A 26,360-nucleotide genomic window follows, 5' to 3' on the forward strand; every position below is an offset into this window, starting at 1 on the left:
CTAAAAATGGGGTTATATATAGCTTACATTGTACTTGCACTGTATGCCAGTGGCCGAACCGTGGTCTATCACAACTGGAGCCCTTCCGTAAGATCACACACACCCCTCCGCCATTATAATATCTGTCTTTTCACTGAATTGTCGTCTTGAAAAGGGTAGCTCACACAATTCCGCCACAAACTTCATCCTTCACCTTGTTGCACTTTGTCATTTTAACGTTAAAAAACAATAAACACGGCATGAATTGCTTCGTGCCAATTTCATCTAAGATCTCTGATCTCTCTCTCGAGCCAGGTTAACTAGCGGGCCTCTTCTAGAGTAGCCCTAGGAACCGAGGGAAACTCTGAAAGAATAACGCCCCATTGGCTACAAATCAATATATGATTGGTTGATCAAACTGTCAGTCCAAACGTACGCTCTCATTCAGTATAAGGGCCAGGGAATTCTATCAAGGATGTAGAATACCTTGGTTGAAGGATATTCTACCCAGAGACCCAGAACAAGATCTGATTGGTTGCTTTTTTTTCTAACACAAAACCACTGAAATGCGTAGTGCATGGTCCGAGAAAGACAAACAAATCAACGTAACACTGTAATATTACAGATCAACAACACAGATACGATTCTCATTTAGTCATTTTATATACATTTTATTTATATAATTAAATCTATTTTTTGTTTGTTTTATCTGAGTGTTCCAGGGTATTCTCTGAATACCTTGAAGGCCCTGACGGTTCGCCACTGCTGTATACATATAAAACCAAACTGTGGCTCCATTCTATATTTAAAAACATTGATATTTAATGATAATATACACCCTTCAGGTTTGTTAAATAGGATTTGTCTCTGTTTCTGTGCAGTTTTTGCTTAAAGGGGGAGACTCTGGATGGGAAATCCTCAGCTGTTATCGACTACACACCTTACCTGAAGTTCACTCAGAGGTGAGATTGATCCAGTAACTCCAGCTTATGCATCACATTGTGTGCACTTTTGCGTAACTGTTGCCTCTGTGCTGTGTAGCTACGACTACCTGAGTGATGAGGACGACCGTCACAGTGTGGACAGCAGCAACAGTGAGGAGAGCGTCCCCGAACATCCCTACATCCCTCTGGTGACCGACGAGGAGAGCTGGAGCAACAAGTGCCGCAAGATGGAGCAGAGGTTTAAAATCGTCTATGCCCAGAAGGTGAGAAACAACAGCTGTTAAAACCAAATGAATGCTGTTTATAGTTATTTTCCACTGTGTGCTTCTACACACACAAACTCGTCTCCTTATTTTCATGTTGCAGGGTTACCTGGAGGAGCTGGTGCGCCTGCGGGAGTCTCAGCTGAAGAATGTGGAGACGGAGAACAAGCACCTGAGAGCCAACGTGGAGGAGCTGACGGTGCAGAGCCAGCAGGAGAAGAAGGAGCTGGAGGCGGTTGTGCTGGAGCTGCAGGCACAACTGTGGGAAACACACAAAATTCGACTACATTTACCTAAATAACAAGCTCCAAATATAAAAATGTGCTCCAGATCACATCACTGTTTGGATTACATTCAGTTGTTATTTTTATGCAAAAATGTTCCTCAATAGAAAATGTGTAATAACACTAGTGACCTACTTAATGATACAACTCATTCTTCTATAAGGAAGATGAAAAGAAACTGAAAGTTAACGCTGATCAGATTTTTGATTATGCTGGTTAATGATGCAATACTTCACATGTTTTACATCTGATTTCAAGTTGCAGTCCTTGATAAAAGGAAAGAAGTTGGTCTGTTTGTAGATAAAGGATATGTAAGGTGCTCTGGGAAACTGTGAAAAAACAGGCCTTAGCTATTCTTTTGTGTGTTTTTCTTTTATTTCCACCACCTTTTGACATTGAGATACTATTTGCTTGCTAAACGAAAGCTATTGCTTCTGAACTGAATGATTTGCTCTCTGTGTGTCCTGCAGCACTGCCCTCATGCCCTGTGATACCTCCCATCTGGCTAAAGATCTTTCCATCCCGCTGGTCAACCAGTGGTCCACAATCCCAAACAACCATGGCGATGTCAAGCTCTTCCGCAGGTAAACTGGTGTCAGTTCATTAATCTAAATATATAAGACCCCTATTGGGAAATAACACACATAGCATTCATAAGCAGATGTTTATAGATGCAATCAATGTACAGACCATCAGGTATTTGGGCTGAGATTATGTTTTTGTCCATGTAGGAGGAGTTTCCACAGTTTGGAGCTGCTTTCTGCTGAAATGAGTCTGAACTCTGACTCTCAGAGGAATGATGGGAGACAGAATGGAGATGCTGCTTGGACTTCAGCAGGTAAAATGACCTTTTTACTGCTACTGCTGTACATTCATCATGTAGGCTTCATCTGACAGTTGGAAACAATTTACAAATGTGAGATATTTAGTTTTTAATTGTCTATCTAAAACCGATTTCAGTTGGGTTTGTGTGTATATATAGGTGTGTCTGTGTATGTATTTCTCAAACTACATTACAACTACATTTGACTTACTTACTATGTATTCCAGTATTAAAAACACAGTTGTAGAGTTGCAACATTTCTGCTCAAGTAGGAATATATTTGCACTCCTTCCACAGCTGCATAAAAGCCTTTCAGAGGCAGCCACCCATGCACATGCACATACATCACTGTACAAAGGCAGGCTTGATGGCTGTTCATGGTGTTTCATGTGGGCAGCTTGAGGTATGCACAATCAGAGGCTTAGTTTGATTGTGCATTTTTCTCTGTTTTGTCCCTGTAGGGAAAGACAACAATCCCTCCATGCTGGGTCTGTGTGGCTCTCTGGCCTCTTTACCGAGCTCCAAGTCCCTGGCCAGCCTCAAGTCCAGCGAGTGTTTGGTGAACATCAGCACAGAGCCCAGCCCCGCGCTCACTCCCAGCTAGGAGGTGCAGTCCATCGACCACAGAGATACAACCCCTAGCCTGTCTGCCTGGTGATGCTGCGATGACCATGAACCCGACCAAAATCCTTCTCCAACCCATAATGCACCAAGACCATCAACAGCTCCATGGGAAAGTCATGACACCATCTTTGGATTTTTGTACACATGAGAGTAAAATCACCATGAAGCTAAAAGGATCCATCTCTTTTGGTTCTTTCCCTTCACCTCGCCTTATCCGCTCGACTCCTGTCTCACACTCTCGCAAAACCACTATCTGTAAATCCCGATCATGCAATTTCTCTGCAAACTCCTTTCAGACCCTTTTCCAAAGCTTCAATTAATTTCCTTAATATGTATGCCAATGTTGCTCCTTATTTCGATATCAGTTTTCTTCCTTTGTGGCATTGTCTGTGTGTTTGTGCGCCTCAATCTGTCAGAAATGTAACCAAAACAGCACTTGAAGCTCTTTGGATGCAGCCACTTGCAAATAGAGAAGTGAGGATCATTTTAAGAAATACAGATTATCAGTATAGAGGCGAGGATGACTGTCCTCACAGAGACATAGCACTGAGAAGTATGTTTTAAAGTTTGTGACTGAATGGTATCTGGGGTCAGCCGTCCCTGGACGTGCATATCATTCCTGCTTAAGTAATAAACACTCTTTCAATCTGTGCACCTATTTATTCAATCTATTTACTCATAGCCTACCACATATATTAATTTATCTGATTTTATTTTAAGGTGCAGTATTTTCCTTTTACTCATACAAGGGTCATTTTCAGTTTTGTTTGTGTTGCAATAAACAACCTTTTTCCATTATGTGTGTATCTGTGTACATTGTACTGTGTTATAAAAAAGGGTGATGCCATAATCAGTTATTTTGTATTATAATAGGCATCTTTATTGAATCTTTCTGAGAAACAAAAAGTAGCCTAATACTGAAGCAATCAAGCAGTGATTCAAAAAAAGATACAGTCTATGGCTCTGGCTCCATCTTGTGGTTAAAAATAATACAACATATAATGTATCTTATCGGTAAACAAGTACTTATGTACAAGTACTTAGTAATGTTGCACTGGACAAGTATTTTCTACAGATTGATGAAAATCGTTGAGTGACATTAGCCATAACATTTCAGTCAACCTGCAAGTATCCATTAAGATGATGGAGCCTGTAACACACCAGACGGTGGTTTTATAGAATAACACGACATCTCATGTAGCTAATATATAACTAAATAAAAGGAAAATAATAATTACATTATTGTTGAATAATGAGGATGAGGTTTGTTTATCTAAACTCATTATTTTCTAGAAAACACTGAATTGCGCTCTTTGATTTGTATGAGATGGGTAGGTTTTTATATTGTTAGTGAATTTAAAACGCATTTAATCAATTAGTTTTTTTGTTTTACAACATGAAAAAGAAAAAGGTCTAGTCTTCAAATGTCTTGTTTTGTTTTATCGCACAGAGAGTGAAAAAGAGTAATCTAGTGAAGAAACCAATTCACATCAAAGTTAAAAGGTGATTCCAAAGAAATGTGACTTTCATTTAGTCAAAGACGTAACTCAAACCGACAATTCTATCACTAATATGGTGTTTAACTTAGTTGTAAGCTTCGGTTTTCTTTGGGAGCTTTAACTTTTTAAGTTTTTTTTGGGAGGAGGGGGTGGTGCCCATTAAGTTGACGGATCGGCGTAATGACCAATACGTGCTCAGTAGTATTCTGCTGCGGCCAATCAGATCGCCCTCCCTGGGAACCATACACTGCACGAGACAGTTGCACACAGTTTGAGCCGAGCTGTTGTGTTTTCACTTTGCACGAACAGCGATGTGTGAGTTGTGTCTGTTCCTCACACTACAACGTCAAGATGCTTTAAACTGCAAAGCTGCACCCAGGTCGTCTCTGCTCCGAAAGTAAGCGACACAAAATCATGGTCATCATCACAAAATAAACCTCAAGCTGGGTGCTCAACAAGGGGCCCCACCAGAGTTCTGGATCATCATCACTGTGGATGAAGTGAATGTGGGCAGAAAGAAAGACAGCGCGTTGCAGTGACCGAGAGGAAGAAGAGAGGCCGTGTGTGTTTTCACAAGCGGAGCACGGAGTGGGGAATGTCGGGCAGAAGTGGAGGAGCGCCTCGGGGTTGCAGCAACAACCCCAGCCTGCAGCCCCTCAGAGCCACCGTCCCGTACCAGCTCCAGAGGGGCTCAGCTCTCTGCAGGGAGGTCAACACGGGTAAATACAACTCATGAAGAGGGGGGTGAACTCTGCATTCACCTCCATGTGGTCCAGTGTTGAAAAGTGTATGTATGATGCCAATTTATGAATATCTGACTCAGATACGCAGTTACATATGTTCAAGTGTTTCATCTACTTGTTTTCTTAATTGTATCACAATGAAGATAGAGGCTAATGTGGAGTCCATTAATCAATACGGACAATGAAGAAGCAACTATTTTGACAGTAGTTTTATTAGATTTTTTCAACAGAAAATATGCCGAACATTTGGTTCCCTAGTGTCATTTTGCTAATCCTGTCTGTCTGTCTTATATTATTGTAACTTCAATATTTCTAGGCTTTGGACAAACTCGAGCTCTGAAGAATTAACTTTCTAACTTTAATTGACACTATCTGGTTTAATCAAAAGATGAATCAATGATGCAAAGGAAATCCTACATCTGCCCAATGCACTTAGAACATTGAATGAAAAATAGGGTTGCTCAAGCCATTTTTGAATGAATACGTCTGACGTTTTAACTTGCTCATTGAACAATTCTTGACTTGCAAAACTTAAAAAACATTTTTTAAAAAGCAGGTTTGCTTTGATGGCTACGTAGGCTGAACTCATGGCAATTCGTGGATCAATCACTGCCTCAAAGATTGAACTTGACCCTCGGTCTAAAAGTAAAATCCCAGCATACCTTGAGAAAGTTAAGTCAACAATGAAGGCTTCTGCTAACCCCTGAAACATAACACTGCTCTCTAAATGTTATCTGGACACCCAGTCAACCCTTTGCACTATAACCTGTGGGATCTCTGCTGCGTTCTTCACTCTAGGACAGCTTTGTTCTACTTTAACTGTATCCATGCAAATCACATCTGCATGTAGTCGTGTTTATTTATACATTCTGCCTGTCTGCCCTGCAACATGACAACATACTGTGTGTGTATACTTGTAGCCTGTGGTGACTGTTGCCTATGCTGTGTAGATGGATGGCTTTGCTCCAGGTCAAAGGCATGGTCCACACCTGCCAGAGATTACAGAGGGCTGCCAACATGCAAACACACAACTCCACACGGCATGCTCGTTGGTGGGGAAGAAGCCTGGGAGCAATTTCTTTAAACAACTACCGGTTTCAAAATACTGTTTAGCTTCTTAAGGATAGTTTTATACTCTTGCCCGATCAAGCTATACATGATCACACAGGCATGAGTTGTGAGATCTGCAGGACAGACACTGTTCTGACAAGTACTGTGTTAAGGCTTACACAACCCAGACATAAACTCCCTGACTTTATGTTACTTTGAATTCTTCAAGGAATCTTTTTCTTGTTGCATTTTTCCACAGTGAACAAAGTTTTGATGCATTGAAGTAGGCGTTCAACAACCGCAAAACTATACAACATCCTTCAACTCATCAATACTTTTTTAGATTATTTTAGTCGACATGGAGGCATGCAAAAAACACAGCGTTTTATTTACAAGCTCTAGGTGATGTAGTTCTAGGTTACGCAATGTATATACAAATGGACATTTTATGGATAAAGTAATCCCTTAAATGTATTTTTATTTCTGTTTTCCAAAGCTGACAGGAACACAGCTCGCCCACCGAAACCTACCATCCGCCGAACGCTTTCTCTCGACGCCATCGTCGGCCCCTACCTGCAGGGACAGTGGCCCAGAGAGGGAGAGAGCCAGGCTGTTACCTGTGTCAACGACAAAGCCACACAGGTACATATTAATTTATCATGACAATATCAAATGAATGGTGATACCTCTGAGTAATCACTGTCATTTAACAAGAGCCTTCCACTCAAGTGGAAGTCTGTGTAAGGACACATTTCCCATAAAACCTGTTTTATCTGCCTTGCTTTTCTTGTATGTTACGGGATTATATAGAGGACAAGATATCTGATGTTGGCTCTGCAGGTGTCTCGTGGTTCCAGTTTGACGCTGCGGGTGGAAGGCAGCCAACTGGAAATAGTCGTTTTTGTTCTTCTTTAAAATCTGCTGCTCTCCCCTCGCTCCCCCCTCGACTGTATCGGCTCCTAACTGGTGCACAAAGCCCCTACTAACTTCTCCAAGCTCCGCAGCTTCGTCTTCGATCCTGACACAGTTTAAAACCCGAACAAACCCCCTTCGCCTCCATTGTGAGGAACAGACCCCTCCTGACCTCATTATACAGACACCCCATCCCCCAGCACTCTCCTCAGCCACACACACACACACACCCCACCCAGCACGTCCTTCTGCCATCCTCTGCATTACTTTAAATGATTTAACTTGGTTTGCTTCAGTCCTCATTTGGTATGCTTTTTTACTTTCAAAACTTCCGTCAAATTGTTCCATTTATAGTTACGGAGATTTTAAAGATTGTATTTCTTTATCATGTAGAAAACAAGACATATCCTACATGGGTTTATGAGAAATAACTTTTTTTTAATTTACATTATCAAACACACATCTTTGGTAACTCAGATTCAAAATTAAAATAATATATACTTTCAGGTACCCCAGATCCCTATAGGGGATATATACATGTTACGGCAGCTCAAGTGAAAAAACCAAAGGAAGAGTTATACATTAAAATGATAGATAAAAAAGACATGGGGAAAATAAAGCTAACAAAAATAAAGTAAAATGACATAGCTATACATATACTGTACGTATATACTAAATACACCTTACACTCACACAGTAATCAGGCTCAGAATTCCTTTATTAGCACCACACAGGGGAAGTGTACATTGTTACAGCAAAGATACAACAACGATAAAGACAAAATAAAACTATATTTAGTAAAGTGGCAAGCACACATTAATACAAATAATCAGATCCATATAGATAACACATTTACCTGTCACATTTTGTATAAATAGTACATGGAATAACGATTAAACATGTAGTTAACCCTTTCTATTAAGCTATTATTCTACAGATATGTGCTACATGGGTGCAAGCATGTTTGTGGACAAGTTATTTTATACAAAAGTATAAATATGTGCCTGGTAGTGTTTATTTCAGGAACAGTAGATTTCATTTGAACGTAAGTTGTTTCAGTTTAATTCTGAAATAATAATTCAGTCAATCAGTTTGTTTATAAATAAAAAGGCCAATATCTTGATCACCAAACACATTTACAAGGAATTTAATAGCAAAAGGGCAAAATATGTTCTTCCTCAAGCCTCCCAAATGTGAGAATTAGCTGCTTTCTTGTGTTTTCATTCTAAATTAAATGGATTGTATTTCCCTTTTATTGAGGCCATATTGCAGACAGGAATTAAGTACATGTTGATGAGTCGTCAGAGCTGGAAACACAAGCCAAATATTCTGCTACCTTTGAGTCTTTTTATAGATGTGTGTCCCATGATCCCCCTGTTCATGTTTTGGGCAGGGTGGGGTTGTTGGTGTTGGATGATTTCAGGGGGGGTTGGCAGCTGTAACTCTACACCGATGTCACCGTATGACTGACCCATGTCGCGTCCTGACTTATTTAGCCGGCCGATGCTCTACGTTTAGTCCACTGGACGGGGACAAGATGGTGTCTGCGTTTCTACTGCACGAAGTTATGGCACTAATAAGATTCTCTGACTTGTGAGGTGGACACCTTGAGAACTGCTCGCATTTTGGGAATGGAATACCAGGACACAACCCTACTGTTCACAGTGAGGGCTAAATGTGTACTGTTGCCTTATTGAATGGCATGGGCACCATTGCGTGGATCCGATTTGTATGCAAGTGTGTGAGGCAGTTGACTGGAGGCACCAAAACTGTGATCATTTGATCCTGTGGGTCAACTAAACAAGGGTTACACCGGGTGAGGATGAGCTGCGAGGCGTCTTCTCCCAACAAAGGGCCGGGAGAAGCCAACCCGACTCCCTCTGGTAGAAAGTCAAGAGTCAATGTGAAGAAATCGGTACGTTTTATAGGAGTAAAAGTAGGTTGTTGAGTAGTTGTGATTGACAAAAGAAGAAGTGCACAAGAAACTTTTCTGTTTGTCTTTGTTATTGTTGTTCTTCTTCTACAGTATGTGACTTGGTGAAAAACAAGGTTACTCTGTGTGCACTGAAGTGTTGAATGCTGAACTTGCACTGTATTTATAGTCTTTCCAAGGATGTGGTTTGGATGTTTTGAAATGTGTGTGAAAGCGGAGGGCTGTTTTGCAGCTCAGGGTGGGTTTCTCGAACAGCTGTTGGGGCAGGTGTGCAACACAGCTGTTGGGCTCCACTTCTGTGTTGTACTCGACTCGTAACAACTTGTAGTGTTGAATGGAGTTAAACAGAACATGTCAGAGGCCTCAGAAAGGTCAGCCAAAATGTCTGCCATAAAAGGCAATTTTCTACAACATCCACCAAATGTTTTTTAGACAAATTCGGGACCCATATTATTATACTCACTTATTATTCACAAAATAAATAATGTTCTTTTCGAAGACACCAAGTTCCTGGGCAGAAGAGACCCGAGGGAGGAGAAGTTCCGGCAAACACAAGCGCTCAGCATCGTGGGGTAGTGCAGAGCACCTGAGGGAGGTACGTATTTGAGTTTATATCATCAATTGCCCCGTTTCTTACTCTTACTTACAACTATTGGTGGAAGAAAAAGTACTTATTCCATGCTCCAAAAACACTCCTACAAGTAAAAGTCTTGAATTTGAAAGCTATATTTGGTAAGTGTATGTAAGCCTTATTTGTAAAATATCATTTAAGTATAAAAGTACCTTGGATATGTACTAAAGTACAGTACTTAAAGATTATGCTCATTATAACTCCTTCATGTACTGTTGGGTAGCTTAATATACAGCAATGAAGCATAATATATGAAACCATCACATGTTTGTCCTGTGAGAATCACATGTATGTAAACAATCTACTTTCCATGATCTAAGAAACACAGTCCTGTTTTCAACTTGTGACAATGCCTGTTGATCCAAGTGATGTTGTACAGTTGTTTATTTAGCTTAGGATGGAAATAGAATTATCTCAACATAAAAAACAAACAAACATCACAAACATTAAAAATCACCATATGTGCAAAGAGGGGACGAAAAACAGTAAACTGAAAAGTAACTAAAGCTGTCGGACAGCATGTAATGGAGGGAAATATGAAGTTTCATTAAATGTAAAACTTCAAGTAGAGTGAAATTACATTCCACCACTGTTCACACCCTTTTTTCCGCACCCTCCCACTGATGGCACGAAACATTAACAGCCTCCTGAGGGGAAAGAGAGTAACCTTTCCCTTTTCAGAAAGAAGCGTTGTGACTCCTGCTTTTTCTCTCTGCTCTGCGCTCAGGTGGCCAAGCTGAGGAACCAGCTGCAGAAGCGTTCCCGCCACGTCCCTCCCTCAGCAGGGTACGAGCCCCCCCACCACCCCCTGCCAGCAGGTCATGCAGCAGGCATCACTCAGGTAAACCCATTGCTTATGTTTCCTGATGACATGTGGGGAAAAGACATAGAGATCAAAGTTTCCATGACAACTGCTGATGCTAATCCGTCTTCCACGGGCAGACTGGGAAGTGCTTGGTAACAGGGGTATTTAAAAACAGTTGTGCTTTTCTTAGGAACGGCTGTCTTCACGCCTCCTGTTATTCTGCCTTGCTGTCACAAAGAGACAATTTGAAACCAGCATTTCATACTTTAACACGGACCGAGTCTTTAGTCAGACTTTGACAGGTCGATATTATATAGTAATGATAATATTAATAATATAGATTTTAAATAGATTTGTATAGCCCCTTTCGTAAAAGTGCTTTCAATAAGAGAAAATAAACATATAATTAACATGTAAAAGGGATAGAATGCCAAATTAATGGAAAATAAGATGGCAAACACACTTGATAGATTAAGATAACCATCATTTGATTTGCTTTGTCATGCATCAGCATTTAAGGTTTGACTGAACAAAGAACAAACAAACAAACAAACAAGCAACTGAAAACAGCAGTCAAAAAACATTTGCCCTTGCTGGTGGAACACCTGGAGTGGAGTGCACCAGCTGGGCATAAGCTGGGCGTAACTCTAAGTCCGACGTAGAACCGAAGTTTAAGACCAAACTAAAGTTATGACTAGTGCACCACTTAGACTTAAGCCCTGTATGCGTTGCGCCCGGGTGTAACTTTTACGCCTAGTATGGAGCAGGCGTAAATCGGAAAGAGAGACTAGTATCCATAGTAACGTAAAACAGGCAAGAAGGAAAATAACTATGGCAGTGCGTCTTGTTTACATGTTGTAACAACGAAAGGGCATTAAGACGAGAGAGTCGTCCGTGATCAAACAAACCCACTGGACATCTATTCAGTGAGCTGATAGAGAGGTTTCGTTTTGGCAGACAAGCCCTTTTTTATTTAATCGAGGAGATCTCCCCTCAACAACAGAACGGATCAGACAGAAACGCTGTGCTCTCCCCAACCTTGCAGGTGCTGATTGCGCTCAGATTGATTGACATGTCACTACAGCAAAATATTAACTAAAGTCTTAAAACATCACTTGCTCAGTTTACATGGCGTTAACCTTTATATATTTGTAAATGATTCACGTTTCTTTCTTTCACACCTTCCTCTCCACGCCTTGCGCCAGTACGTCCACGTGTTTGGTGATGCAGCTGTTTAAGATGAAGGTGATTGTTTCTTGGTAACGGCACGCCTCACGAGGATAGAAGTTGATTGGTGCCTCTATCACAGCACCAGGGGACAAAACAGCTGTTTGGAAGTCCGTCTCTAGGTAAGAGGTGTTTCTGAACACACACTGGACACTGAGGAGAGGGAGGCAGAGCACAGGTTTGGAAATTAGACTTGGTTGTGAACATTCCTTTATGCAGTTACCACCTTTACCAGACATGTAGAAAAACAGTTAGATATTTTACCTAATGTCCTTTCCCCCTTTGTTGCTGATCACTAGCGTTTGTGAGGCCGGCACCAGGCCCTCACTGTGCAGGAAGCACTTGCCAAAGTCGATCTTAGTGAAGGAGAATTCAAGGCTCGGTGCTACAGACCGGCCTTCGATGCAAAATGTAAACGTTGGCCCATGCTTTACCTGTAGAGGTGAAACAAGATAGAAAATAATTTCAGCAAAAGTTTCTCTCTTTTACGTATCATTTATATAATGTTATGGGTTAGTTGTTGTCTTACAAGTCTGTCTAGTAAAGTCAAGACATGTATAATCTCATAATTTGCCAGTACATTTTGTTTTAAAGTTGGAGGGGATGATTCAAGATACAAAGATTGAAAGGCATATTTTCGTATGCACGATAGCTACAGTGACAATCTTAAAGTCCTCATACAAGGCAATATACAATATTCTTAAAACATTAAAAAATATATATAAATAGTGGTGCAAGGGACACAAGTGTGCAAGTAACATGCAAAAAAAAGTTGGGATATTGTATTAATATATAAATAAATATGAAAACCTCCAAGCAGATGCATGTGTTATATATCCATAACTTAATATTGCCCCTCTAGTGTCCCCTCATTAAGGTGTTCACAGCACATTTAACAACAAGTGGAAAGAGTAGCATTGATTGTTTTCAGATTATGATCAGATTATTAATTATTTTCCCAGAGCATAATTATAATGCTACCCCTGTAAAAAACAGAAACAAGACAGGGGATCAACATCTCACCCTGATACTCAGTCTGACGTCTCTGAGGTTACAAATGCTCCGCGGACAAAAGAATAGTGAAGACTGCAGCTGCTTCCCAACCTCTATAGCATCATGTTGAGGCTTTACTTGCAAATGTTGCAACAGCTCACTGGGACCTGTAAGGTCAAAGCTCACATCCAGGTTCAATCTTGCCAGATTGGACACCAGGAAGTTAAAGGTGGACTGCTCTGAAATCCCCACCTACAGGAAAAATAGCGTACAAACAGGAAGTTGCTTGATATGTCAACTTCAAACATGTGATCGCTCTTGTGATCTGAAAAAGTCTGCTGACCTTTCCAAAGTCCAGAGTGTCTTCTTGGTTAGGGATGATCTCTCTGAGTCCTCCTTCGGGCTGCACCACTTGAACAGAAGTGCTCATGATGAAACAATCTGCCTTCACTGTGAGTGTGAGCGGCTCTGACTTCCTCTTCACCTTCAGAGCCAATCTGAAGCTCACGTGGCCCTCCCGGCACGGCGTGAAGGACACTGACAGTGGCAACCTGCAACCACAGAGGTCACAACAGTTAACACACATTGAATTAGTAGTGAAGCAACATGTGACCTCCTCACAAAACTATAATATTTGAAATTCTTATCACATCATGCACAAGTGAGTGATGAATACACATGTTTAAACCCAAAAATGAAAAGATATATAAATACAAAAAAATATAAAAAGTATTCAAAACTAGTGATTAATTATGATTAATCACAAAGTATTATTGTGATTTATACTATTACATTTTTTTAATCAATTGACACAACTATTTATTTTTGTATATATATTTGTATATTCATTATTTTTGTATGAATATATAGCATTTCATTATATTTCAAGCATGTTATAGTGTAATGTACTTGTGTTTGGGTGGCACGGTGCCCCTCATGGGCTGCACACTGAGTCTGGACTGCTGATCCTCACAGAGGAGAGACGACTGCAGGGCAGAGAAGTGGAAGAGCTCATCCTCTCCGTTCACCAGACCCACTATCAGTTCCACATTGTGACCTGTACACACACACCACACACACACACACACACACACACACACACACACACACACACACACACACACACACACACACACAGTAATTCCGCAACAATTCAATTTCACCTGCTTTATGGATGGTTTTAATAGTATTTGGGCCAACTGAGGGTTACAAAAACGTTGGTTTCACACATTTTCACACGCAGTAGGGTGTGAGATTTTATAATGGAAATAAGTGTTCATATTTCTTAAATTTTCATTTACAACATAACAGCTTAAAAAATAAAGAAGTTAACTTATTGTAAAAAAAACAACAAAAGAAAATGGATGAAAAGATAAACAATTAACTGAGGAAATAATACATAACAAATAATGAACAATTAGAACACTAAAAAATAAACAACTAATATTAGAGACAAAGTAAATATGAAATATTAATGATAAACTATATACAAATATTATTAAACATACATCAGCATGATTGTAGCCTTTACTTAACCCTTACAAAGTGGTTTTAATTGCCCAACTCAACTATGCCATAATTATGCTTGAGCGTATGGAAAACATAAAGCGTTTGTATGCGTATTACACACAATATGAAGGCACTTATTCACCGAAATGCATGTCCTTTAACCGTGTTACAGAAGTACTTAGGAAATGACTCCATGAACTTTAATATGTGGTGTGACTTGTGATGTCACTGTATAAATGCATGCATGAAGCTGTGTCTGTGTATGTCACATACCAATAAGCAGTTCTCCAAAGTCGAGGTGAGGTCTGTGGAGATAGACGAGTGGTTCTTTAGTGGTGCCCACACACAGGAAGGGGACACAGAGGGACAGAGTCTCAATCACAAAACTCCAGAATGACTCCACCGCCTCCATCTGCTCAGCTACATATTCAAAACACACCTGCACACACACATCAGAGGATTACATATAGCAAATAATTCACAAATAAATATATAGAAGAAAGACAAAATGTTGAGAGGAATTCACGATCTGTCTGTGTTTTGTTTTGTCTTGTCTTTTTCTGTCTTTGGTTTCATGTTTTATTTTGAAGGGTCTTCACCTCCTGTCTTGCCTGTTGCTGTCTGTCTGTTTTCCCTCCTACCTAATTACCCGATTGTGTTTACCTGGTGCCCCTGTGTTTTCTCCTCCCTCCTCACCTGCGTCTGGTTTGTGTTATTAGTCTTGTGTGTATTTAAGTTCTGGTTTTTCTGTCTGTCATTGTTTGTCTTTGACTGTGTTCTCGTGTTAGTGTTCTGTTTGTGCCTCTAGACCTTGAAATAAAGGTATTTTTTCAGTTTACTCTGCATTTACCCAAATGCAGAGTAAACTGAAAAAATACCTTTATTTCAAGGTCTAGAGGCACAAACAGAACACTAACACGAGAACACAGTCAAAGACAAACAATGACAGACANGAGTTTCGTTTTTTCCTCGGAAGAATGATTTTTTTTAATACTTTGTTTTATTTTTTCTTCATTAAAATATGAGTCGTTGGCATTGAGTCCAGTATTTTTGTACCCCGTTTAACACATTGAGAAGGGACTTGGAGGACGATTGTCTCCTTTTGCAGGAGGAAATGTTGGTTCTGGCCGACTACATTACAGTTACAATTGCATTTAGGCTGACACTTTGTATCCAAAGCGACGTAGCAATAAGCTGCATTTCAACCAACAAGATATCAACTTCGAAGAAAACAGATAATATGAAGTTCATCAGGTTTCATAGAGATTCAAAACTTATTCAAGTGCTACTCAACTGGCTTTAGAGTAAGCCAGTCCTTTATTAGTATATTAAGTGCTTTGTTTAGCCAATTCTTTGTTTAGTATTCTATCGCTCGAAGGGTGGAGTGGAAAGAGATGAGTTTTCAAGTCTGCGCCGGAAGATGTTAAGCTTTCTGCTGTCCTGATTTTCAATGGGGGGCTCATTTCGATTCCACTAGCACTCCTTCTGGATTCAATAGCCCTTGATTACAAGTCTCACGTTTTTGTGAAACAAACAAACACCCTTTGAACAGCTCGTAGAATTTGTTTCGTAACCAGACGATAGGCCTTGTAGTCGGCCAGGAACCAGCCATTTCCTCCTGCTTTTTGTCGCGAGAAAGGGACAATCTCCTCAAGTCTCGTTTGGTTCTTTCTTCGAACAATAGACATGAGTTTTCTTTGCACAACTTTCAAAGTTCTAATACTTATGGATAATCTGATGCTGATGTGCCAAAAAGATTAAGTATTAGTTATTTGAGAACTAAACTAAAAGTACTGCTTCACAAGGATGCTCCACATTCCTCATTTTATTTGCGGACGCTGCGTGTCTATGGGCTCAGAACCAGTCTGCATAATTCAGCAGCATGCACACAAAGGATTCACACTTGTATTTCCATGATCCGCAAAAGGATTCACACTTGTATTTCCGGATCCCACTATGTGTTTTCTATGCACACACAAATCGTGTTCCGTCTTCATATACATGCTAAAATAAAATCCAAATACAGCAAAAAGTTATTAAAATGGTGTATGTTTGACCACACATATTTCTTTTCCGTTTAAAACCTCCTGAACCTGCAAAACACAAACGTTTCTGTGCACGGGATCGCTGTGCATTCGTGTTGTGGGTTTTTGAGACTCCCTGACGGTCACCGATTCTACTCTGTAATTTTTCCTATTCTATAGCCAATCAGATGTCTCCTCAATTCTAAGCCAATCACATGAGCGCGCCCCCACAAGGGTAGATTTCTTGCGTTCATGACGGTAGCGGCTCATGTTCACGATTTTTGCGCCGTCGGAGCTGACAGGTCCATGGAGCCTGCCTGCAGTGCGCTACACCATCCACTTATCAGTACATTGCCACTTTCCGAACGGAAAATGCACGGCAAATACAAGCCTTTATATTATTAAGCGTGAAAGCGCACCTTTCCGAACCATCGTGATGAATGCTTGTGTGTACACAAAAACGGCAGGCAAAACCATTTTAAATGGCTGTTTTCTGTATGGCGAATACACGCTTGCTTTATTTTATGTACTGTATGAAGTTGTTGTGAGTGTGAGGGAGCAGGCTACAGGTTAGCTTAGGCCTAATCGATCAGTGCACTACGAAACCAGTGCTAGACAGTGAACTGTCACGGGGGGGAGCCCGGCGGGTCATTATTAACAGGAAGAAGCTGGATCTGATCGGATATGGACATAAACGCGAGTGAAGTGTCAACCCGGACGCGAGAGAAGAATCAGATCAGCTGCCTGAGTCTGACGGAGACACGCAGCTCTGCATGATCACCTGATGCTTGCCTCTGTTTAGCGAGCTGACGGACAGCGCCAAAATGCGTATATGAAGTGTCATGACGCAAGAAATCTACCCTCGTGGGGGCGCGCTCATGTATTGGGCCTTAGACTGCGAGGAGAATCTGATTGCTATAGATGAGAGAATTACAGTACGAAATCGGTTGACGTCGGGAAGTCTCAAAAAACCACACACGAATGCACAGCGAGCGTGCACAGAAAGCGGTTTGTGTTTGCAGGTTCAGGGGTTTTAAGCGGAAAACAAATATGTGTGGATCAAAAATACATATGTAAAACTTTTTTCTGTGTTTGGATTTTATTTACATGTATATGAAACGGAACACATTTGTGTGTGCATTGAAAAACACAAGTGTGGATCCGGAAATACAAGTGTGAATCCTTTTGCGGATCATGAAATACAAGTGTGAATCCTTCTGTGTGCATGTGTGTATTATGAGACTGTTCTGAGCCCATAGTTGTCTCCTTCTCAAGTCACTTAGGAAACTACGACTTTAATCTCGTAATTATGACTTTATTCTCGTAATATTACGACTTTATTCTCGTAACTATGACTTTATTCTCGTATTATTACGACTTTATTCTCGAAATCTCTGGGGGGTTTTTCTAAGTGTGGCCCTAATACTCCGTCGTACATATGGCAGGCATGCATCCTTACCCTTTATCCTGAAGGTGTCAGCTCTCCTCTTCATGACATATTGTTCTTTATTTGTTGACCCTCAGGATACTGGTGGTGGACTTTCAGATCCAGAATTTGTTTGACAATTCTGGGATCCGTTTTCCAACACTCTCTGTCCCTCCTTCTACTCCAACACCTACTTCCACCTGTCTCGCCTATGCGCCTACTCCTCCCTACCTACTTACCCTCACCAATTCACACACAAACTAATTAATACAACAAAGACAAACAAACAAAGTGACAAATACACGCAAACGTACAATACCAGCCCCTCTCAAATACACACAGTCGCACCTCAATTACTCACCCACTATCACTCACCAGGCCAATCACTCTATCACAGGCAACACTCAATCACCCACCATCTCTCACTATCTCTCTCTATATCTCGCTATCTCCTCACTAACCACACAAAATTGTGAAAGGTTAATCCAACTTATATAGACTGGACCCATGCCCCAATTAATGATAATTATGTACACCTGTAGTTCAATTGTATGTTTCACTAACAGACTGTATGTGTCAGGGTAGAGCGAAGCAGGCAGGACCCAAATGCAGGTTTAACAGATAATACCTTCTTTTTTTTTACCTATTTCAAGGCTAAACGTAACATACAGAACTCTCCCCCGTCAACAGTCAACAACAACAACAACAACAACAACAAGGATCTAACAATGACAGACAGAAAAACCAGAGCTTAAATGCACACAAGACTAATCACACAAACAAGACGCAGGTGAGGAGGGAGGAGAAAACACAGGGGCACCAGGGTGAACACCAATCGGGTAATCAGGCAGCGAGGGAACACAGAGACAGAAAGCAACAGGCAAGATGGGGTGAAGGGGTGAACACCTTTTCAAAATAAAACAGGAAACCAAAGACAGATCAAGACAAGACAAAAACACCACAACACAGAATCGAGACATTACCCCCACCTCAAGGGAGCATCAGACGGTCCCTAAAGAAAAACAAAGTCCCAAAAACGTCCAACGAAGGTGGGTTGAAGGGGGACCGGAGGGGACTCGGGACGGACATCCCGGAGCAAAGGCAGAAAGCCGAGAAGGGGAACTGGGCGGGACGGCCCTGGGCAAAGCAGAGGCGAGAAGGGGGGACTCGGGCAGATAAGCCCGGGCGGCAAAGCAGGAGGTCCGAGAAAGTGACCGGGCGACAGCCGTGGGCAAAGCAGAGGCCGGAGAGCTGGGACTCGGTGTGGACGGCTCCTGGGAGTCAATGGTAGTGAGGCCAAGAAGGTGGGACTCGTGCAGACGGGCCCGGGGAACAGCACAGAGCAGGGATGGAAATCCACGGTGGGGAAACTCAGGGGGTCGAAGACAGGGTGACATGGGACTTTGAGGTTAGGGGACTAGAGGGAGGGACCATGGCTGCTGGGGCGGAACCAGGGCATGAACCATGGCTTCTGGGGTGGACCATGGCTGCTGGGGCCGGAACCAGGCTGAACCCATGGATGCTTGGGCCGACCATTTGCTGTGCTGGGGCCGGTACTGGAGCCGGAACCTATGGCTTCTGGGCTGGGACATGGCTGCTGGGGCACGGTGAATCCTGGCCTTGCGTTTCTTCCATGCTGCTTTGTTGGGCGTTTTGGGAGGCTCAGATCGCGCTCGTTCGCACAAGCAACGACCGAGGACCCAGCTTGATGTGTTTGCAAAGGTTCAGAGGGTCGCTTTTATACGGAAAGAGAGGGCACTATGTATAGAGGTCGGTGGATCAGGACAACAGTACGAGCGTGTCTATGCAGGCCACGGAAACAGGTTTGATTTCTCTCTAATACAGCTTACTCAATTTGGAAAGTGCTCTTTCCATCACTTATACCAGGCTTATAGTGAATAACATCCTCGATAACCAACGACATTTGTGTGGCCTTCAGTGCTCATTAGAATCATTGAGCATAGCGCTGTGGATCCGGACGTAGATACAGATAGGTGATGCTCCCTTTTTCTGTGTGTCTCTATGTAATTATCGCGCGGACAGTGTGATCCTCTCGCATCGATGGCCATTGTATGGATCATTTAAAATGATCCGTTCTGCAGTGCTGGGTCCCCCATTATGTGGAGCATATAGCAGCGGTCCTAGCATACACCTTAAAATGTACTGGTACAGTGTGGAGCATCTTGTTGAAGCAGCTACTTTGTGTGTAGTGAAGTGTATTGTAAGGACCAAATGCAGTGTTTTAACAGATTATACTTTATTTCAAGGCTAAACGTAACATTACAGAAACTCTTCCCCCGTGAACACAGGTCAACAACAACAAGGAGCTAACAATGACGGACAGAAAAACCAGAACTATAAATGCACACAAGACTAATCCACACAACAAGACCACAGGTGAGGAGGGGAGGAGAAAACACTGGGGCACAAGGTGAACGCAATCGCGATAAATCAGGCAGGAGGGAACACCGGGGCTGCTCTCAGGTCGATTAAATGTGCAATTCCTGTGCGTCCCTACCTTGTGTCGTTTCCCTGCGTTTCAGTCCCTCCCACCAGGGAAGCATGGAGAGAGCGCAAGGAAACATCGAGAAGCAAGAAATTAGTTTTAAGAGCAATGGGATGTCCTTCCTCCGGGGCGTCCACGTGTAAGCGGATCGTCCATTGTGATGAGCACCGCCACAAGCTGAGTTCAGCAGCTCTGTCCCGTTGTTTCACACACCCCGCCGCCTTCTTAGTATATTATTTTTTTGTGGGTTTTATTTTTTTCTGAATATACATTTGGTATCATCTGTTGTATACCCAAATTAAATAAATATAAAATTAAGAACTCATTCTCAACAAAAAAAAAAATCATCTTAAAATTGTGTATAAACGAAAAAATCATGCGATCAATATGTAAATGCCATATGTGGAGTATAAATAATTGTACCACTTGTTGTGCAGATATATACATATTTGTAACTAAATGAGTGACACTAATGAAACAAAATACTCGTTAACGTGAGAGTGAGTCCCTGATTCATGTAATTTTCTCACGCCCGTGAAACTATAGGTTACTTACGTAACCCCATTTCCAGAGTAACATAAGTGAGATGTCTCAACTATGGGATGCCCTCAAAGCGTATGCAAACAGAGTATCAATCTTATTACGCCCAATCCCGATTGGCTGGTATCTGAGTCTATCATGAAGCGCAACCCACCCTGTAAGTAGCTGCGCTACTCGCACGGTCATTCAAATAAGCACTTTGCTGCTGTCGCGCAAAAGCGCGTCTGTAACATNAGTGCACCAGCTGGGCGTAAGCTGGGCGTAACTCTACGTCCGACGTAGAACCGAAGGTTAAGACCAATCTAAAGTTATGACTAGTGCACCACTTAGACTTAAGCCCTGTATGCGTTGCGCCCGGATGTAACTTTTACGCCTAGTATGGAGCAGGCGTAAATCGGAAAGAGAGACTAGTACTGGTAGTAACGTAAAACAGGCAAGAAGGAAAATAACTATGGCAGTGCGTCTTGTTTACATGTTGTAACAACGAAAGGGCATTAAGACGAGAGAGTCGTCCGTGATCGAACAAACCCACTGGACATCTATTCAGTGAGCTGATAGAGGTTTCGTTTCGGCAGACAAGCCCTTTTTGATTTAATCTAAGAGATCTCCCCTCAACAACAGAACGGATCAGACAGAAACGCTGCGCTCTCCCCAACCTTGCAGGTGCTGATTGCGCACAGATTTTACTTTAATACTGTGGGAGACATGATTAATGTTCATCGCACAACTGCATGTCGGGCTATTAGAAAAGTTTCCTTGGCTCTCCAGCGCCGCCTTAGGAATTATATTCACCTTCCAAAACAAGAAGAAGCCGCGAAATCCAGGCAACATTTTTCCTTCCGATGCAAGGAGAATCGGTACTGGAGGCGGATGAGAACCCTGTGGCTCCTGCTGGCATCCGTGAAGATATCGGTGGACGACTTACCCCCAGTCACATAATAAACAACCTATAGCCCTGTATATTTGTAATATGAACGCTGTTTTTTGCAATTGCATTTCAATAAGCTCCCATTGTGACCACATATTTTCATTAGGCCGTTTTATAGCCTATTTTATTCAAAAAAACACACACAAGAACATTAGATAACAAATATGATTAGAGAATGGTGAATGACAAATTGTCTTCTTCAGTGATTCTTTGTTGATTCTTAAGAATTATAATTTTGAGTCTTAATTTCTCCTTCTCCAGCTCAATTTTGTCATGTTCCGCTGCAGTTTTGCGGTCTCCACCTCCACACGAACAATCTCTTTCTCCACCAGTTCACGCTGTAGCTCTGTAAAATCCCTCTTTCTTTTTCGGGGTGTGGGCGTCATTTTTCTCTTCTTTTGGTTTCTGTTATCCATGACTTCGTTATCCAAATCTTAGTTTGCTCTGAATGGAGGAATTTGAGTGTTAAATTATGTAGATGTGTGTTGCTTGGCAACAATTACTGTTTCGCGTGTATTTACGTGGACGCGCATCTTAATACCAGGCGCAGCTACGACCTAGACTAGTCAGGCTTGGTGCACTCGGTGTAAATTCGAATCCCTAAGTCGGACGTAGCTAAGCCCGACGTTAGAGTTAAGACCTACTTTTTTACGCCCAGCTGGTGCACTCCACTCCTGATGACAGCAGTGACTTACCTTGCCTTTTTTACCTGATCCCAGGATAATACACCACAGTACCACCCAATGTGCACACAGAGAATAACATTACATGTTATTCAAACAACATATTTGTCTCTTACAAATAAGATAACAATACATAGAATGAACAAAATAAGATGGGGAATATTTAATTGAAGTATTTACAATTAGGTAAGGTAATGAACAGCATTAAAGTTAAGCTCTTACGATACATTTTGCTGATTTAATACTGCCCTTTGCTTGCACTACCTCCTATTTGTATCAAAATGTGCACTAACCTGGCACACAACATGGATATATACACATTCTGCTCAAAAGTATTTAAGCAAACAAAGAGTCTTAAAGATTGTTGTTTTTCAGACTGTGCCCCTGATGCGGCTGAACAGAATCGCCCCGCGGCTGCGACGCAGTGTTGAAGGCCTGAACCTGGAGCTGGAAGAAGCGTTTGTCTCTGAGAAACCTGATGATCAGCACGAGGTGAGGCACAAGGTTATTAAACAGATCATGTTTTGAGAAAAATGTTCAAGTAATGATTATGAAACTGAACCAAACATTATAGCAGCAGTATAGGCTTACTTCTGTAATACAAAAAATAAAAAGCTTAACGCCTTTTTTTGTATGTATGCACTGTGGTTTTTGTTTGGCTTAAGTATAACAAAAAGCTAAATGGCCAAAAATCTTGTCAAGATGTTGAAATTACAGGAAAGTTGTTAACGATATGTTTGTAACAAAAAGGTAGATTTAAAAAAATTAAAAACATGGTCCTGTGTTGCTTCTTTAGCTGCTCTGACCCCTTCACTTGTTTCCTCCTGAATATTCCAGATTTTGGATATCCCGGATGGCCATAGGGCCCCCGTTCCTGTTCAGAGGTGCAGCAGTGGCTCTCAAAGTGAGCCCTCCCCAGGGCCCCTGGATCTGGATCCTTCCCTCCTCTCTCCTTCTCAGTCTCCTTGTCCTCTAGATCCATCGCTGCTGTCTCCTTCAAATTCCCCTTCTCCATTGAACCCATCTCTTCTGTCTCCATCACAGTCTCCCTGTCCCATGGGAGAGCCAGGTTAGACCACTCTACATTTTTGTGTTGTTCAAAAATAAAACAAATATATGGTTAGTTTTCATATTATTAACAAAAGTTCGGATATTTGTGTCTTTCTGAGCAGAGCTACTCGACTGTGAGACGCTAAGTCCCGCTCCATCTACGCCGCTACCTCTGTTTGCCCTGGACCCCCCCCTGCTGCAGCCCTGCTCCTCCGCTACTCGTCCCAACAAAACCTACTCCTTCCAGCGCGAGCCGCCAGAAGGCTCTGAGCGAGTACAAGTGTGCGAGGATCAAATGTAAGCAAAAACATAATGTTTTGATTATATATTCATGAAATAAATATTCACGTTCTAGATATGTCATTTCAGGAGCAACCCATGAAGCCCCCCTCCTCAAGCAGTAGCATAGCATTAAAGCTCTTAAATAAAATCAGATTTAAACTTAACTCAATATAAACATTTATCATACCAATTTAGAAAAGGTTGGAAGAAGGTAATTTGTGAGGTGTGAATATTTCATTTACATGATATGCATTTCTGTGAAATGCTGCTGATGAGAGAGCCCAGGTTTAGTAGAAAATCTCTTCTTGCACTATTTCTATTTTATTTGTATTTACTTGCACATCTCAAAACATTCAATTTCACTATTTTATCTGTTCTATTAGTTATGTCCCATATATATGTTGCACTGTTGGAGGAGCCTGTAACTTAAGTTTTTCATTGCCATATCTACACTGTAGACAATGAGCAAATGACAATAAAGCCTTGAAACTTGAAAATCTAAAATAATATTTTAAAGAATTATCCAAAAAATGTAATATAATTATTTGAATAAAGGTGTGGTTATAATTTAAATAACTAAAGTATACATAAAAACATAAACTAGAGTCATGTTAATCATTTGTATCATAACAGAACTATAATAATGTTATTTAAATGGTATTATGATTTTCCAGATGTGCAAAACTACATCTAAAGCTGTGGCATTTGGAGCCCTTGATGATACAGCATAAAGGGGTTCATGCCAACTTCTATCCATCTCTTTACTTCCAGGTCTGCCTCTCGGGACGTGCCTCTCCTCCAGCCGTCCTGCCCTGACCGCAATAAAGTCAACTTCACCCCTCATGGAGGCTCCGCTTTCTGCCCTGTCAGCCTCCTGAAGCCCCTCCTGCCCTCCATGGACCTTCTCTTCCGGGGCCTGTCAGTCTCTCCAGTCACAGGCTGCCCAGGTCAGGCCTCTCCCACCAGGCACCTGGGCCTGCAGTAGCCTCCTCTCAGGACTAAACCACACTGCCAGAACATGCCTACAACTGACTGTGTTTTAAATGTCACTGCTGTAACGTGCCATGATCACTGTGAGCAAAAAAAGGCTTTGTGGCTCACACTTAGTCTGTTGTACTGATTTATTTCCGTCTTCAGAATGCTATGTTAAGCTGATATTTACCTCATCAGCACCTATTATAAGTATTGCCTTATGTGGGCTATGGATTAAGTCAGGGCTGGAGTTCTGGAAATGCTGAGAAAAGTTTGAAGTCTGAGTTGTTGTTTTTGATCAAAACTAAATATTTTTTAGTTGATGCATCAGCATTTCAGAAAAAGATTGCTCGGGATGTTTTCATTTTTAATGTCAAAGAGTGACTTCAAAGTAAAAAAAAAAAAGCAAGCACTTACAACACATGAGTAGTTTACTATCCTTAATTGTTAGTTAAGGAATAGTTCAGTTTTAAGATGAACCTTCAGCTTAATTTTATGAAACCAAGAACTTTTTCGAAAATCTGTTGGTCAATAGTTTAATGGTAGCTGGCTTTTCTACAGATGTACTTCTAGAAAGATATATATTTTTGTATCTTTGTAAGGAAGCTGGTGATATAATTTTAGTTTTCACTGAAGAAAAAAAAATATTTCTGTTTTATACTTTAAAGTTTTACAGGCAATAACGGATGTTGGAATAGCTTTACTTGCCTACAGAGGGCATTGTTTTTAACCAAACCTTTTGCCATTTTTGTAAACCTTATGAATTGAAATGGTCAAGCTTAGTGTTTTTGTTCAATCTGAGCCTCTTTGGACCACAGGGAGAGGTTGATTCCCTCTGCTCAAGTTAATGTTCAAATGGATCAACACTATCTCTGTCAGTATGATCCTATGCAAAACTGTTCCAAATAAATACATATCGTTGAGAATTTTTTTATTTTTATCAGGCCTTTTTTTCAGACATGATGTAGCAACCTTTTCCCACTTGTAATGTTTAGTGTGCTGTTGCCATTGTGATCAAATAAAAATAAACAGATGTTCCGGGCGTTTAAATCCTTTCTATACTACTTGTAATTCCTGTGTTTTTTTTCTTGTTGTTGTTGCTTGCCTTTAACACGTGGATTTGCGGTTTTTAAATCGAAGCACCGCCTTTTCCACCCAAATCTGCTTTCGATTGGACGAGCAAAGGATCTCTATTGCCCTACATGGACCAATGAATTTAATCCACATCCTAGGACGGAAAAAAGGCACGCGACTTTTTCAAGGAAGGACCTCATTGTTTTTAATAGCTGCCTTTACAGGTGCCACACGACATTTTATATAAGCAGAACAATTTGCCTTTGTGCATTGGTGGAAGTAAGTTAGTTGTTTACTGAAGTACATGTATCAAAACATGTAAGGTAGTTGTGTTCCCATGTTCTGCTACTTTTTCCACTAGATTTGTAGGCTAATATTGTATTTATTTTACGCCACTACGTTTATTTGATAACTTTAGTAACTTTGAAGATTTAGGTTATGTAAACAAAATGTAAATGTATGAAATATGATGTACTTTTATTGGTCATGTTACCCTGCAGTATATAAACTAATTTGATCCAAAATGTTGTATAAGCTATCCCCATCTTTAACAGCTGCACACAATTTACATCACCATTTTTGATGCACTTATTTGATATCTGATATGGGCAATTCTCTATTATGATTTTGAAGTGTTGGTACTTATACTTAAACGA

General features: G+C 41.2%; 2 protein-coding genes across 4 annotated transcripts in view; both read left to right on the forward strand.

Annotated features, from left to right (window-relative positions):
• rundc3aa (RUN domain containing 3Aa) overlaps positions 1–3,715 on the forward strand; it is a 41,830-nt gene extending 38,115 nt beyond the window's left edge. For both annotated transcript variants that reach the window (XM_010768783.1, XM_010768790.1), the window contains exons 6-11: positions 861–941; positions 1,021–1,186; positions 1,290–1,447; positions 1,941–2,054; positions 2,202–2,308; positions 2,755–3,715. In XM_010768783.1, the coding sequence (XP_010767085.1) occupies positions 861–941; positions 1,021–1,186; positions 1,290–1,447; positions 1,941–2,054; positions 2,202–2,308; positions 2,755–2,897 (769 nt within the window). In that variant the 3' untranslated portion in view covers positions 2,898–3,715. The remainder of the gene's footprint in view (positions 1–860; positions 942–1,020; positions 1,187–1,289; positions 1,448–1,940; positions 2,055–2,201; positions 2,309–2,754) is intronic.
• Positions 3,716–4,689: 974 nt separating this feature from the next.
• On the forward strand, positions 4,690–25,667 carry fam117aa (family with sequence similarity 117 member Aa). 2 transcript variants are annotated; one of them, XM_010768749.1, is made up of 8 exons: positions 4,690–5,135; positions 6,706–6,851; positions 9,554–9,649; positions 10,413–10,526; positions 22,702–22,818; positions 23,164–23,395; positions 23,499–23,673; positions 24,430–25,667. In XM_010768749.1, the coding sequence occupies exons 1-8, from the start codon at positions 5,012–5,014 to the stop codon at positions 24,641–24,643; spliced, it is 1,218 nt and encodes a 405-aa protein (XP_010767051.1). In that variant the 5' UTR covers positions 4,690–5,011; the 3' UTR covers positions 24,644–25,667. The 2 variants fall into 2 exon arrangements, with proteins under 2 accessions (XP_010767051.1, XP_010767059.1); XM_010768757.1 differs by lacking the exons at positions 4,690–5,135; positions 6,706–6,851 and adding an exon at positions 8,565–9,036.
• Positions 25,668–26,360: the final 693 nt, after the last annotated feature.

The sequence above is a fragment of the Notothenia coriiceps genome, unplaced genomic scaffold (genome assembly GCF_000735185.1).
Source record: "Notothenia coriiceps isolate Sejong01 unplaced genomic scaffold, NC01 NC01_scaffold00000339, whole genome shotgun sequence".
NCBI classification, from domain to species: domain Eukaryota; kingdom Metazoa; phylum Chordata; class Actinopteri; order Perciformes; family Nototheniidae; genus Notothenia; species Notothenia coriiceps.